Source organism: Rhododendron vialii, chromosome 7a, assembly GCF_030253575.1.
Source record: "Rhododendron vialii isolate Sample 1 chromosome 7a, ASM3025357v1".
Classification (NCBI taxonomy): Eukaryota; Viridiplantae; Streptophyta; class Magnoliopsida; order Ericales; family Ericaceae; genus Rhododendron; species Rhododendron vialii.
The window spans coordinates 37,190,425-37,204,022 of NC_080563.1; the positions used below are offsets into that span (position 1 = coordinate 37,190,425).

The following is a 13,598-nucleotide window of genomic DNA, read 5'->3' on the forward strand; positions in this document are numbered from 1 at the left end:
TCTGCATAAGTGAAAGCTTTTGATCTCAAATTGCCAGAATTTGAAAAAAATATTCTTTTCCGTGACATCAAATTGCCTCAAGATATGGTATAAGGCATCAAGATCAACTATTTGAGGGTCCTCCAGCATATGGAACAACAGGTCTAGTGTATAAGCTTCCCAGAAAGCTGCTACCTTCCATTGTCATCAGGCTCTCCAGTGCCACCACTAAGCCAGTATTGGCTTCAACCAATTTATTTTTTCTGATTTTGGTCTAGTAAACTTCATCCTCATTTCCCTTGGTTTGAAACTGCATGCTTTGTAGGCCCACTACAATATGTTCGAGTAAGTAATTCTGGTACCCCAATTTTATGGTCATCCAGAAGAAGCACAGGTATCAAACTCCTTGTAGACTAGATATAAACATAAAGAAAGAAAGATGATAAGAACTACAAATTCAAATAGATTTCTTGTCAAGAATGGAACGTCTACATATGTCTTCAATACCAAGTGAACGTCATGGTTAGCACTAAGAGTGACGCAATCAAAATACCAAAGGGAATCAAAGATTCAAAGAAAGTAGCAAAATCCCATTCAAGGGGATAAACTCCAAAGGGTAGAGAGAAAAATTATGTCTCAATCAATATATTCAATATTCTTAAAAATCAAAAGCTCCCAAAATGAAAGACCAACTCACCTATTTATGGACTCAAGACTCTACTAACACTAAAGACACTAAAATGACATAAGTACCCTTAATTCTACTGCATCAAAGAGAACCATGAACAATGCCAAAAGCAGGAAACATAGTATGCATATGAGAAAATAGAGGTTAAATAAAATATAACGAAAACAGGGGAAAAGCATACTAAGCCATGAAATTTGAACCTACCGACCTTCTCTGGGATCATAGACGAAAGTGCTGCTCGTTTTTCCTCAGGCTTTTTTGAAGTGCTAGATTCAAAGCTCGAGTCTACAACAGAGGAGTCGGATGAACTCTTCTTTCTAATCAAGAGCTCCTCGTTTAAGTTCAAAGTGACTTCTCCACTTGTAATGTCCACATTCTTAACAACTATACCTGCTTCCCTGCAGCCAAAAAGAATAAGATGCAAGAATCTCAGTTGAAAAACCAATCAACTTTAATCACAGTTGCAAGACTCCCGTTTTCTTTATTATCAATTATCTAAGTTACCTATTTGTTTATGGCGCGGAGGAGGAGATAGAATGGACAAATAATCACACGATCCCCATTCCTAACAGGAAAAGGGGAAAAAAGGCCACATAGAAGGTACAATTCCTTCTCTACCCTACCCCATTCCTAACAGGAAAAGGGGAAAAAAGGCCACATAGAAGGTACAATTCCTTCTCTACCCTACCATAAAATCAACTGTAGGCAACAATCTTTCAGTCATTGAGCTATGCTGCATAACAGGATTTTATTTTTAGAAGGGCGAGCAGGGGTAGGTAGGGGGATGAAGAAAGACAAATATGTTCATCCCATTACCCATTTTTGCACGACAGCCTTTCTTCCCTTTTACTCGAACAAGAACCAACCCTTGATGAGTTCATGAGATTTACAGATCTTTAAAGTTCCTTTGGCCAAAATTCAGGCAAACATCACATCCGTATGTCAGCTCTTTTGTAGTATTGTAATCCGACTATGAAAGGAGTCAAGGACTCATGGACCATGGTGAGGGGGCATGACCAGAATATGACTAGACAAAAGGAAGAAAAGAAAACAAGAACAAAGTTGGAAAGAGAAAACCAAAACCTAGTGCAAAACCAAACAAAAAAGCTTTAAGGAAGCACCCTGCAAACAGTTTCTCTTGAAAGATACCTGCTTATCTTCCAGACATACCTCAACTGCTCTTGGATCCCCACAGTCTATAATCTATTGATATACTGGCTCTCAAAAATTCCTAGCTTCCATATACTCAGCATTCTCCTTTGTTTAAATGAACCAATAATCAAGAAAACCACTATCCTCAGAAAGGGAAAGATTGTCATCATATTGTGGGCTGGGCATCTGTCTGCCTACCTTCCAAATGAACAAATCAACCCCACAATGGGCTCAACTGGAACCAGATCTTTAATCCTCAACATCAACTTGGACGATGGGTTGAAGCCTACTATTACAAGACCGCTGAAATGGGTATTCCACTCAAGTAACCATGACCTCAAGACTCAATTGCAACCCATTCTAGTACCACTTCCTCAACATCAACTTGGCCGATGGGTTGAAGCCTACTATTAAAGGACCACCAATGGGTATTCCCATTGACCAACCTGCAAGATTCACTTGCAACTCGTTCATATTCCACTTCCTCATGGAGTATCCTGCACTTGGTGCTTAATTCTTGTTTTGACAATACTGGAGGGGGTAAGGCCATGTGGAAAAATAGATCAACACCAGGTTTATGAAAAGCTTAACATCCCTCAATCTTACTACTTTTTCGTAATTTAAAAAAGAAAGAAAGAACATCATCCTTTTCAAATCATGGCCTCGCTTCTCTCCCACTTCGCATCTCGGAGCACATTGTATTAAGAGATATAAATGTGCTCTGGCCAATTTTAGACCATCCATCCAAATTCTTACCTATAATCCAATTAGTGTTATCACATTTGAAATCCAAAACAATGCTGAAAAACTGGGCACAGTCTCACCTCTTTTTACAACTACACAATCCTGATCATCATGACTCTATTAAAATGCCTTCTACGCTACCAAAGGGGGCAAAACTGAGATCACAAAGCTCTAAATCACCAACTCAATCTCGGCCTTAGTTGCACGAAGGATATCATAGAAGCTCCTGGTATGAGAGGGCTGGGGGAGCGTCATAGTAATTGTTCATATATTTATAATTTAAATAAACAAATATAACATTATATTTATAGTTAGTAACTTAAACAAATTTCAGTTAATATCTATCTAGGATCTTGTCAATACGACATCTTTTTGCTTGCTTATTATCTTTTACTTTTATTTCTTTTCGGATTTATATGCTTAAGAGGTTCCTTGTTTAGCGGGCTTCTTTCTCGATGGGAGCAGGGTTCCAAGGAAAGTTTGACTTGGGAGCACAGGAGGGAGGTTCTGAGGTGGATTCGCCACCCCAATGGAGGTTCCTACTACTAAGATCTCTACCAAGGCAGCGTACCAAAGTCCAAACGCGGTAGAAAGTTATCCATCTCTCCTTAGTATCAACCATGACACTTATAAATCGTGTTTCTAGGCTTCTAGCCAATACATTCCTTGTTCTCCTAGTTCAAACTAGATTGACTGACCATTACCACCATTCTTGAGACCCAACTCAGCCATGGCTTTCTCTTAAAACCAATCCACACTTCCTTCTTCATTCTTTCCCACAAACTTTGATTTCAATAAAGCGACACCCTTAGATTTTAACATCCAACCCATCACACCACACCACACCGCTCAAACTAATCAAAAAGTGATCAGCTATACTGTTATGCAATGCCTAACTCAACTTCTTACCAACCCATTCCAGTTCAAACCATCTCAGCATCACCCATCGCTGGAAATACCCACCTCACTGACTAAAGCCACCAATGGAATCGAACCAGAACCATCACTGTTTACCACCAAACCAAACCACTTCCAAGTTCCAATCACTTCTAGAGTGGAATCTCACTTTGCGACTACCTCTCGGCTAAGCCTTCAAGGCCATAACAGTTCAGATAGTGTCTGGGATGCTTCGATAAAATATTAGGGGCTGGAAGAAGCAGCATCAGTCCAAGGGATCTAAAGACACCCATATTAACAAAACTATTGGAGTTTGTCCCACATCAATTAATTATCCCCTCCAAAACTCGTATATGGACCTGGGCGGCCTCTCCACTCATTGCCAATTGGTTTTAAGTTGGATGCTTTAACATGATATCAAAGCTAGGGTTTCGGAGAATTTTGGGCAAGGCTCAGTATTTCATTATTGATTGTTAGTTTGTTCGCCATGTTTATGCCATAAGTGCACCATTGTTTGTTGTGATCCATGTGGATTGTTTGTTTACTTCTCCATGTGCGAGTCAGGGTCGCACATGCGGGAGAGTGTTGGAGTTTGTCCCACATTAGTTAATTATCCCCTCCAAAACTAGTATATGAGCCTAGGTGGCCTCTCCACTCACTGCCAATTGATTTTAAATTGGATGCTTTAACAAAAACTTTAGCCAATTCACCCATTTTGTTCATCATCTTTTCACCCTTCTCCATTCCTGCCTCAGTGGAGAAAAGGTTAGATACCAAAGGAATTTCTTCTCCAAGAGGAACTTCTTATGGGGAGCATTGCGGGAGGAATCAAAGTGCAAACTTATAAGCTCAAAGAAAGCATCTATTCCTACCAAATTTGTACTTGTTTAATCAAGTCCTTGATGTAAAGCGCTACAGATACAACTTACAAGTTTGTTATTGACCAAAGAAGCTAGACATCAAAGGAGAATAGGGATTCCTACAAACGGGGATTGTGAAAAGGTAATAGCAAGTGTTTAGCCAAAAAAATTTAAGCATGTGAGGTTTGAGGTAAAGGTGACAGCTGAAGAATCCACACTTCTGGAATGGTGTTTTGGAGCAAGGACACCCTTCTAGGCTTTATTAATGGCCTTTACGGACTTGTTCAACATTGGAACCAAAGCCTTGGTAGGCAACTAGCATCTATCTCCGAGACAATGTGGGATCGTTTCCTGGTTACATCTCCCCGATAACTAGTAATTCAAGGCTCCCAATGATTCTTTCGTAATCTTTCTTGAACATTTGGGTGGATAGGATAAGGTGGAGTGATGATAGCTTTTTTTTTCTTCTCCTCTTTTTCCATGACCTATTTTCGTAATCTACCCAGTCCTATTTTATCCTTTCACTCTATGAGGGTAAAATAACTCAATTTTACAAGAATGCCATTGAGCTTTTATTTACACATCAATGGTCTTACTCTTGTCGACTTTATGGGAGAGTCCAAATTTTCATGCGGTGCTCGTGGAGGGGAGGATAAATCTTCATGTTGAGCACAAATGCAGAAAAAAGAACCAAGAATCATATAATTCAACAAGTAGCTAACATATGGAAGAGAAACCAACCTATCATGACCAAATTCAGAAGAAAGAGAGAATTCTTCACAGCAAAAAGGAGCAGAGGTTCCTTCCATCAAGGCAAATGATGCCTGGCTAGCTGAAGTGCATCCACCATTGTCGAAGTTCGTTGAGAGGTCACAACTAATCCGCGGATCTCCCAAGTGAACCACAATAGGCAAAAGGTGTAGCTTAACAAATAAAGCCGGCTTCGATCCCCCATCTTTAGATATATCAACTCGGAGTTCCTTAACTTCAAGAATAGCTTTTGGAGTCTGCATTGTTCAATAGAAAATCATGAAGTATGCAAAGCATTTTGCCATGAAGATAACACATCTATTTAGGAAACAACCTAAAGGCATCCCTGATCACAAATGAAACTAGAAATTCTTTCGGCCTTAAATATTTCCTCAAACTTAAAATACAACCCACTACCAAGTTCAGCAAATTACTAAATACTACCTGGTTTAGCATTTGCAAAGCATCTGTTACATCAAAAGATGAACAAAGCAAGATGCTAAACATGTCTGCTACATAATTTCAGCTTCTTTTACAGAATCTGCAGAAACACACGTGTGCTTGCAGTTTTATTTTGAGCCCAGGATAAGTCCTTACTAGGATAAATCACGGGCCAGTCCAAAAACTGCCCCTTAATTCCCATTAAGGAGTATGGCCCATTTTTTTTTTACTTGCAAGTCTAGGTATGAAAGAGTGCCTCTCCGTGATGGTGCATTTTTAGATTGGACTAGAGTTCTTGGGAATATAGACCAATTACCTAGACTGGCCCGTAATTTATCCTCCTTACTACAGCATGCCTGTTGTACATATGTAGGTGGTTGTGGTTCTTATGTTTTATTTTGTCACAAATAACCAAACCAATAATAATTTTCTAACAAAGGGATGTTATCCATGTGATGCGGCCTAAGAGAAGGCTTAGCAACACTCATCCTCAGTTATGCACATCTGTAGCACTGGTCCAAGAAGTCTTTCACTTTAAAGATTCATTTACTGCATTTAAAAATGAAAATTGCAGATACAAACAAATCTGCTCAAAGAAACACCAACTCAGGGATCATATGAAAAGCAACATCATATTAAGACAACCTACCTCATTCGGATTTAGAAGATAATGTTAAAGTAAATAATAAGAAAAAACAGAGCCAAATATTACCCACTCCATGTGGATTTCAATCTTGTCTTTTCATTAAATATGAAGTTGACTTTATCTCCTAATTCCTATCTGAAATCCCTTCAGACACCCAAAAGCCAAAAGGTTTCGTACATCGTGCAAAGAAATAGGAACATGCCATCTATCTCAAAGAACAATTCTTCTACAACCACAAGCACTTACACAAACACATTCGCATTCACATTCACATGGCGACCCACAAACACACATCCAGTGTGTGGGGACCCACAAATAAATGTGAGTGTATGAGTATTTGTTTGTGTAATGAGTTTGTGGTTGTAGACTATTTGCTCAAAGAATTGTTGTTCCTGACAACATGCACCTTCATGTCACTGTCCTAATTAATTTGGATGAATGAGTGCATTTGAATTTCCGATGTATACTGTTTGAGCAATACCAATCCCTTATATCAAATCAAACACGAGGATTGAATACACGAAAAAACATGTCTAGTATACCCCGACATATATATCTACGGTAATATGAGATCATGTCAGAATTTGTCAGACAAGATTGAAAGTATGACAGACGTTGGAAGTGAAAAAACCATGACAGACGTTGCTGACACAGCTGACCTTTTCTCCAAGCTATACAGTGAATCAAATGGACTAAACCAATACCGAAGGCAGGAATCAACCGCAAGACAAAGACAAAGCAAAAAAAACTTCAAAATAAAACACTTCATTAAACGTCAATTACCTTCACAACCAATTCTGATACAGAAACTGATAAAAATCTGGCCACATTAGCCACAACCATCCACTTTCCTCTCCCTGAAGTGCGAGACCTTCGAGATCTACTTTTCTTTGCATTCTTATTTGAAGGTCTCATTACAACTTCTAAATCACTTATTACCACCTGCAATTTTGGGTCCCTAGACATAAAACCAACCCCAAGCTTAACCAAGGACTGCCGTAAGCTGACTCTGATTTCACCAACAGACACTGATTCAATAGTTCCCTGCATGCAATAAAAGCCATAAAAACATGAAAAATGTGATCCTAGAGATGCAGAAAACGTAGGCCAGAATATAAATCCTACTCAATATTTCTCTCCTAAAATCTAATGATATGTTTAATGTTTGCTAAACCTCAAACAAAAGATCAACGGTTTGTGTCCATGGAATTCACGTCCCTTGAAAACAATTTTTTTTATTTAGCTTCCTAAAGAGGATCATTTTATCAATGAAAACTCAAAAACTACAAATACTATGACGCGCAACAACAAATTGTTTCCATAAATGGAAAGACAGCATAGTATACATGCAGCCTGTTGCAGCCAAGGAGTACAGACCTAGACAAAGATATATTTCAAATAATTTGCCACACCGTTTGTTAAATCTTTCACAGAAAAGAAATTGAAGAGAAATGAAGCGAGTGAGTGGATAAAGATTAGGGCCTTCAAAAAAAGCTCAATGGTGAGAAAGAAATAGCATAGAACATTTCGAAGTTGGGAAGCAAGAAATACAAGGCACTTAAAATCTGAACCAAAATAAGAACCTTTTTAAACTTGACCACAACATCCCTTAGACATTTCCATCCGCCAACCCGAAATCCTACAGATGCTCCCATGAGGCGGCTTAGGATCCAAGCCACCAACCTGGAAGCAAATCTGAAACAAGATGTATAATAAGTCATCCAAACTAAATATAAAACAGAACCTATTCAAACATATTGCCATTGAATAACCATGTTTATAATGGTGAGAACAAAATAGACAGTGACATATCATAAAATCATATAATCTTTTAACGGTACATCAAGGATGGAAAAATTGGAAGCACCCACTAACACATTTCAGAATGATTAACAGCATTTTGAAAGAATCCTCCTCAACAGATGAATGAAGCAATTAAGCAACATTGAATCAACTTCCAACTAGGGATGAAAATTTAAAATGAGAAACCGAAACGACCGAGTGAACTGGCCGTTTTTTAGCAAATTCGGCTGGTTTTGCAAGTGGTTTGGTTCAGTTCAAATAAAACTACAAATCTGAACTTCAGTTCGGTTTCGGTGACCAGAAACATCTACTCTGAGTGCCATCATCATCAAAGAATACGATGCACCTAAACTTTGGTGATGAAGAAGACCAGATTGCAGATGCCTTGTCTCACTCTCCCACTCCGCATAATTGCTAGTTCTCCACACAGCTCAGTCCCTCTCTCTTCTATTCCTTCTCCGTTTACCTGAGGGAAGTCGAAATCCTTTGATTCATCTCATGTGAGGGATCTGAGCCCTAATTGTGGTCATATTTGTAAAATTAATTTAGTAGTAAACTACCCACTGGTCCCACCGAGCTGAGCGGTTAACCCCCTTCATCGATCGACATCGGTTGAAGAAATCTCTAAACTAACTGATTCAGTTCGGGTGGTGGAAATGGTTAAAAACCGACCGAACCAAACCGAGCCGATTTGATCCCTACTAGCAACATACCATCCCACATCCACAGGTTAGGAATAGTTCCTGGGCAATATAAGTGAATTCACATCACCTTCCAAGTAACGCTGAGTTTTAAAGCCGTGAAAATCTAACCCAAGTATAAAATGACGCAAGAAATCAAGATGATTGTTAAAGTTGGGATAAGAGTTGGAAATGCCTTAAGCACTCAATGGCGCCTCTAGAGTCTATACAAGGCTATGAGCCACCCTTGAATCCCATAAGCAAGAACAAAGAAACGTGCAAAGCAATTGCTACATAGCACAACAAACATGGACTTGTGGCCCTGGGATGAGAACGAAACATCCCTCATCGAAAGAGGTAAGAAAACTTGATGGGCTGTATGTGAGTTCAAGCCCATTCCCAGTAACATCATGTTTTGAAGACGTAAGAAATATTCTCACGAATCAAGATACATTAGACAATTGATCCAAAAATAAAATAGATATGGTTTGTCTAAATAGACAAGTCTAGGCTCAGCAAGAATTTATGAAATTCTACGGTAACTAATGAAACAATGACAGGTGAAAGAATCTTCCGATATTAGGGCAAGTGACTTGTGAAGTCATTAAGGGGTCTGAAATGGATGGTCGTCTAGATAAGGGCCCATTTAGATAATAAGAGATACTTCATCAACTCTAAAATTTTAATACTTGAGTCACCAAATTTGGTTGAACGAGTCAAACTAAGTCCGGCAACAATTGACAAGGTTCTCAAATTGTAAGATTAAGTGTCTTTATACTTCTTTGAAAGTAGTTGAATACTAACAGGTCAAGGAAATATGTGTGTTTTAGGCCACAAGAAGGTTTTTTTTTTTCCTTTTCTTTTTTGTGCTTTCCAATGCTCTCGACTATGAATGAAGCATGGATGGTAATGTGCACATAAATTGATTTGGGTCTCCAAGCAAACCTTTCGGCTTTGATTAGGGGCATGGTTCCAAAAAAAAACCGTCCCTTTAGCTCCTTGGTTTGTTTGTTTTTTTTTAAGAGCAGCCACTTTGTACATATATTGCCAAAGGTTAGGTCTGTCTCCAACCCTCCCCCGCCCATACCCCCAATGATTGGGGACTAGATGACTTTTATTGTTGTTGTGTAGGCCACAACAAGGTTTTTTATTTTTCATTTTTTCTAGTGGGAAAGGTTACACAAAAGGAATTTGACAAGTTCAACTAGTAATGTTTCTCCACGGAATTTCTCTCTCTACGGGTGAGATTTCATTGATCTCTTCTTGTTGAGATTCCTAGAAGGGTGTTGGTAAGACACAAGCATTCTTTGTCATTCTTCTTTTTTGTTCCCTTTTTTTTCTATAGTTAGGTATCCACTAGATTTGTGGCAAAAATTAGACCACAACCAACCCATCCTCCAATGTTATTTAACTACTTGTACCTTTCTTTCACCCAATCCAAATTATATGTCACAACAACCACGACCATACCTCCTAATTAAGAGAATCCATCTGAGAAAGTTTGCAAGCAATTCCCAACTAGAATTTCACCTTTCACGCCTGCTTGACCTATCCACCAGAACTCTAATAATAAAAAAGCCTTAGTCTACCCTATAGGATTACAAGGCAACCTGCTGACAAAATAAATACTCAGTCGAGTATGTAATAGTGTAATACACACTTCTAAATCAATGAAATACACCCATAAACACACCTATAATACAGTAAGGTTAAAATCAAAGGTACCCTGTGTAATATTAGTGAGATTAGTAGAGCTTCACATTCCATGTTCTGCTTTTATTATGAAAGGAACTTTGACAATTAACTTAATTGTGTGTTATACCAATGGTGTATAGTATTCTATGCATTTCTAATTCTGTAAAACAATTTTTCATGGATTTACCATGTCGACAAATATTTTTCTCGGGGTATCAGGCCAAGTCCTATGTCCTTTATTAAGTGCTACAGACCTCCAAATATAGAAAACATCATGTCTGAAATCATTAACCACATGAAGTGAAATAAAAGGACTCAAGAATCCTTTGCTTTCTTGCACAAACGACATGATTGCAAAAGCTAAAACCGCTCCCGAAATATCAAGCAGACCAAATCTGTGGGCCAAAGGACAAGGACATTTATCCTGAACTTCCAGTTTTAGATGGTCATTCATGTATAGGATTGTAATTTATTCAACTTTTGTAGTACAAAATACTCCTTAGTTTTAGCTGAAAATTCCCCTTCTACCTTCCACTCAATAACATCCTCTTCAACCCTGCAAATTGTACCCCGGAAAGACGTTAAAAATCTTATCCATGACCTTCGACTCTGGGTCTTAAACTGCCCTAATTGAAGGGGACTCCCACAGTACCTCCAAAATAGTGGAATGGATTAATAAGAAACAAAACCATCTCAGCCACCATGATAGAAAACAGATCTAAAAATTCAAAAGTTGAATGTACCCACCCAAACATCGTGTACTGCAATCTATCCAACCACGTAACCAACCCCACACTTGACTTAAGAAATTCTGACCGACTATCCTAAATTCCTTTCCTCCGATACATGGGGGTTATCATGCTCATATTTCTATTTCTCAAAGTAGTTCACAACAGAAGTTTCATGTAACTTTCACACATATTGGGAATCTTGTTTTGGAAGATATTTTTAGGTTATTTTAGATCCTAAAGCATCTGATCACCAGATTAAGTGTAACTCGATGAGTTCAAAATTAGGAAGACAAAAGCCTATTACGAAAGAGTTGGGTATAGTGGGGTGACCATCAGAAATTACCAAAAAGAAAAGTACAACTCCACGTCTCCCAATGTCTGCCAACCCTGACACAAATATAAGGGAGGAAGGGTATATCCTTGTTATACTGTCCCTCTTATCCGTCTTAGTTAGGAGGATTGACCTAACTAAGGTTATCTTTTTTCCCGCTTTGTCTTTTCCCTTCCACTTTGTCCCTTCTTGCTTCTTAATTTGAAGAAGCAGTGACGAACTAAGGTTAGGGATGGGGGGCATTGCCCCTCCCCCCGCTACAATAATGTGCAAGTGGATAGAACTTCAAATTAAAATTCCGTAGTTCTTAAATATCGATGACTTTCTTGTTAACATAAAAGAGTGTAGGGATTGCGTAATGTATGCCGACCCGTGTATAGGAATAAGAAAACAGGGACTACCTTTAGAAGCTTCCCATAAACAGGAAATTTATAGCTTCTCGCTGTCTTTTTAGTTGTGTATTTTAAATGGGAAATTCCTGTTCACCTTGAGATTCAGCCCCTGCCTACTAAAGGTACATCAGCAGGGCTGTTCAATCTTGCCCCTAATTTTCAACAATTAGCTACCTTTCCACCGGAAGAAGGGATAAACAAATCAAAATACTTGGGCTAAATTTTCACTCTCTTTTGGTCCCTTTGTCTTTTTGGTTGTTTTCTCTTAGCATCTGGAACTTGTGGGAAGAAAATAAAAAGAAGAGAAAATCGTTCATGAGAAAAAACGTGAAGAAAATGTAGGAGAAAATATACTGTGCTCAAAAGTTTGTTTTCATATTTTCTTATCATTTTCTTTGCAAACCAAACAAGGGGAGGGAAAATTATTTTAATTTTACTTTCTTTTCTCTTCCTTTCCCTAAGATTCAAACAAACCTTTAATATTTTGTGGATTAATCATTTGACTTGACATATAGGATCTAAAAGGTAAAAAATTATGATCAAAAGCCCCAAAAAGTTCACTAAAGAATAGAAGAAGACAATTTGTCACCGTCTTTAGTGCCTTTAGCATCCTCTTATATCAACTTTCTTTTTAACTTGGGTCTATATTTTTATACTTTTCCAATTCCACTCGACAACAAACCATTAAATAACCATTAAATATTATACCGAAAAGATAAACAAAATAACACTAACCATCAATAATACACATGGTCTTTAACAAAATTAATTTAGCCCAAACAGGCCTAACCCTCTATTCTTTGTGCCATATCAGAGAGATGAGCTAAATGCGACAAAGCACTCCGAAGAACACACACAGTGAAACAGAAAAAATTCAGCAAACAGACATTTCCACAAACAAACGTTTATAAGTGCAATGATCAACGCAACAACTGCAGAAAGATGAATTTGCACGACTTACATGAACACCAGCCATAAAATGATGGAGGCGAGAAGGAAACCAAACAAGAACTTGACTGGAGATATTGCCATTTCAACAGGAAATTGAACCGATCGCTTCGGACTCCGTGCTCTACAACAAATGCATCATTCAAATCCAATAACTGAATCAAAATGCGTCCTCTGCACATAACTTCATACCAAAAAAGGCGAAGAAAAAGCCCTAGGATTCAATTGTCATGGTACGATCCGTAGATTTTTTTTCCATGACTTTTCATGCGAAACTGAAATGCGAAAAAGAAGGTATCCGAAGCGCGTAGATCGTAAGTGTGGGTATATATGGTATTGAGAGAGAGGGATTGAAGGGTTCGATCCGGTATCTGCTCAGAGAGACGGAGAGAGAGAGAGAGAGAGAGAGAGTTGATGGGGTGTTTTGAATCTGGTGCGGAGGGGTGTACGGAGAAAGTACGTGTTCTGCGTCATTTGTTTGGTGTTTTTGGGTAAACGTGCGTGATGTGTTGTCGCTGTTATGTGGGAAAACGACAAACAAGTGAGGCTTCCCTCCTCCTTGACTTTTTCTATCCAAAACCTTTTTTTGATATTTTTTATTTTCATAACATTTTATTTATTTCATCGCAGTTTTTATGATTAATTATTCGTCTCAACGAAAAAAAATTTAAAAATATACAAATTTGAATCGGTGTTAAAAAAAATTCATATATGAATAAGACGACATTTTAGGCAAAAAAAAAAAAAAACCTAACTGTTTTGTATCTTTTTTCCTCTTTAGTGAACATTTTTTTACTTTTTGTTATATTTTTATACTTTTTAGTCTTCTATTTTCAAGATGAATGATTAATTCATAAAATA

At 38.1% G+C, this 13,598-nt stretch overlaps 1 protein-coding gene across 3 annotated transcripts in view; it reads right to left on the reverse strand.

Moving 5' to 3' along the window:
• The window catches only part of LOC131334111 (protein SABRE), a 37,503-nt gene extending 24,318 nt beyond the window's left edge, over positions 1–13,185 (reverse strand). For 2 of the 3 annotated variants that reach the window (XR_009202052.1, XM_058368989.1), the window contains exons 1-5: positions 12,751–13,185; positions 7,741–7,852; positions 6,941–7,201; positions 5,062–5,327; positions 876–1,065 (exon numbers count right to left, since the gene is read on the reverse strand). Coding sequence is in view for 2 of the 3 variants with exons in the window: in XM_058368989.1 (XP_058224972.1) it covers positions 876–1,065; positions 5,062–5,327; positions 6,941–7,201; positions 7,741–7,852; positions 12,751–12,821 (900 nt within the window). In the remaining variant the exon portion in view is untranslated. The remainder of the gene's footprint in view (positions 1–875; positions 1,066–5,061; positions 5,328–6,940; positions 7,202–7,740; positions 7,853–12,750) is intronic. The other variant, XM_058368988.1, reaches the window with a different exon arrangement.
• Positions 13,186–13,598: the final 413 nt, after the last annotated feature.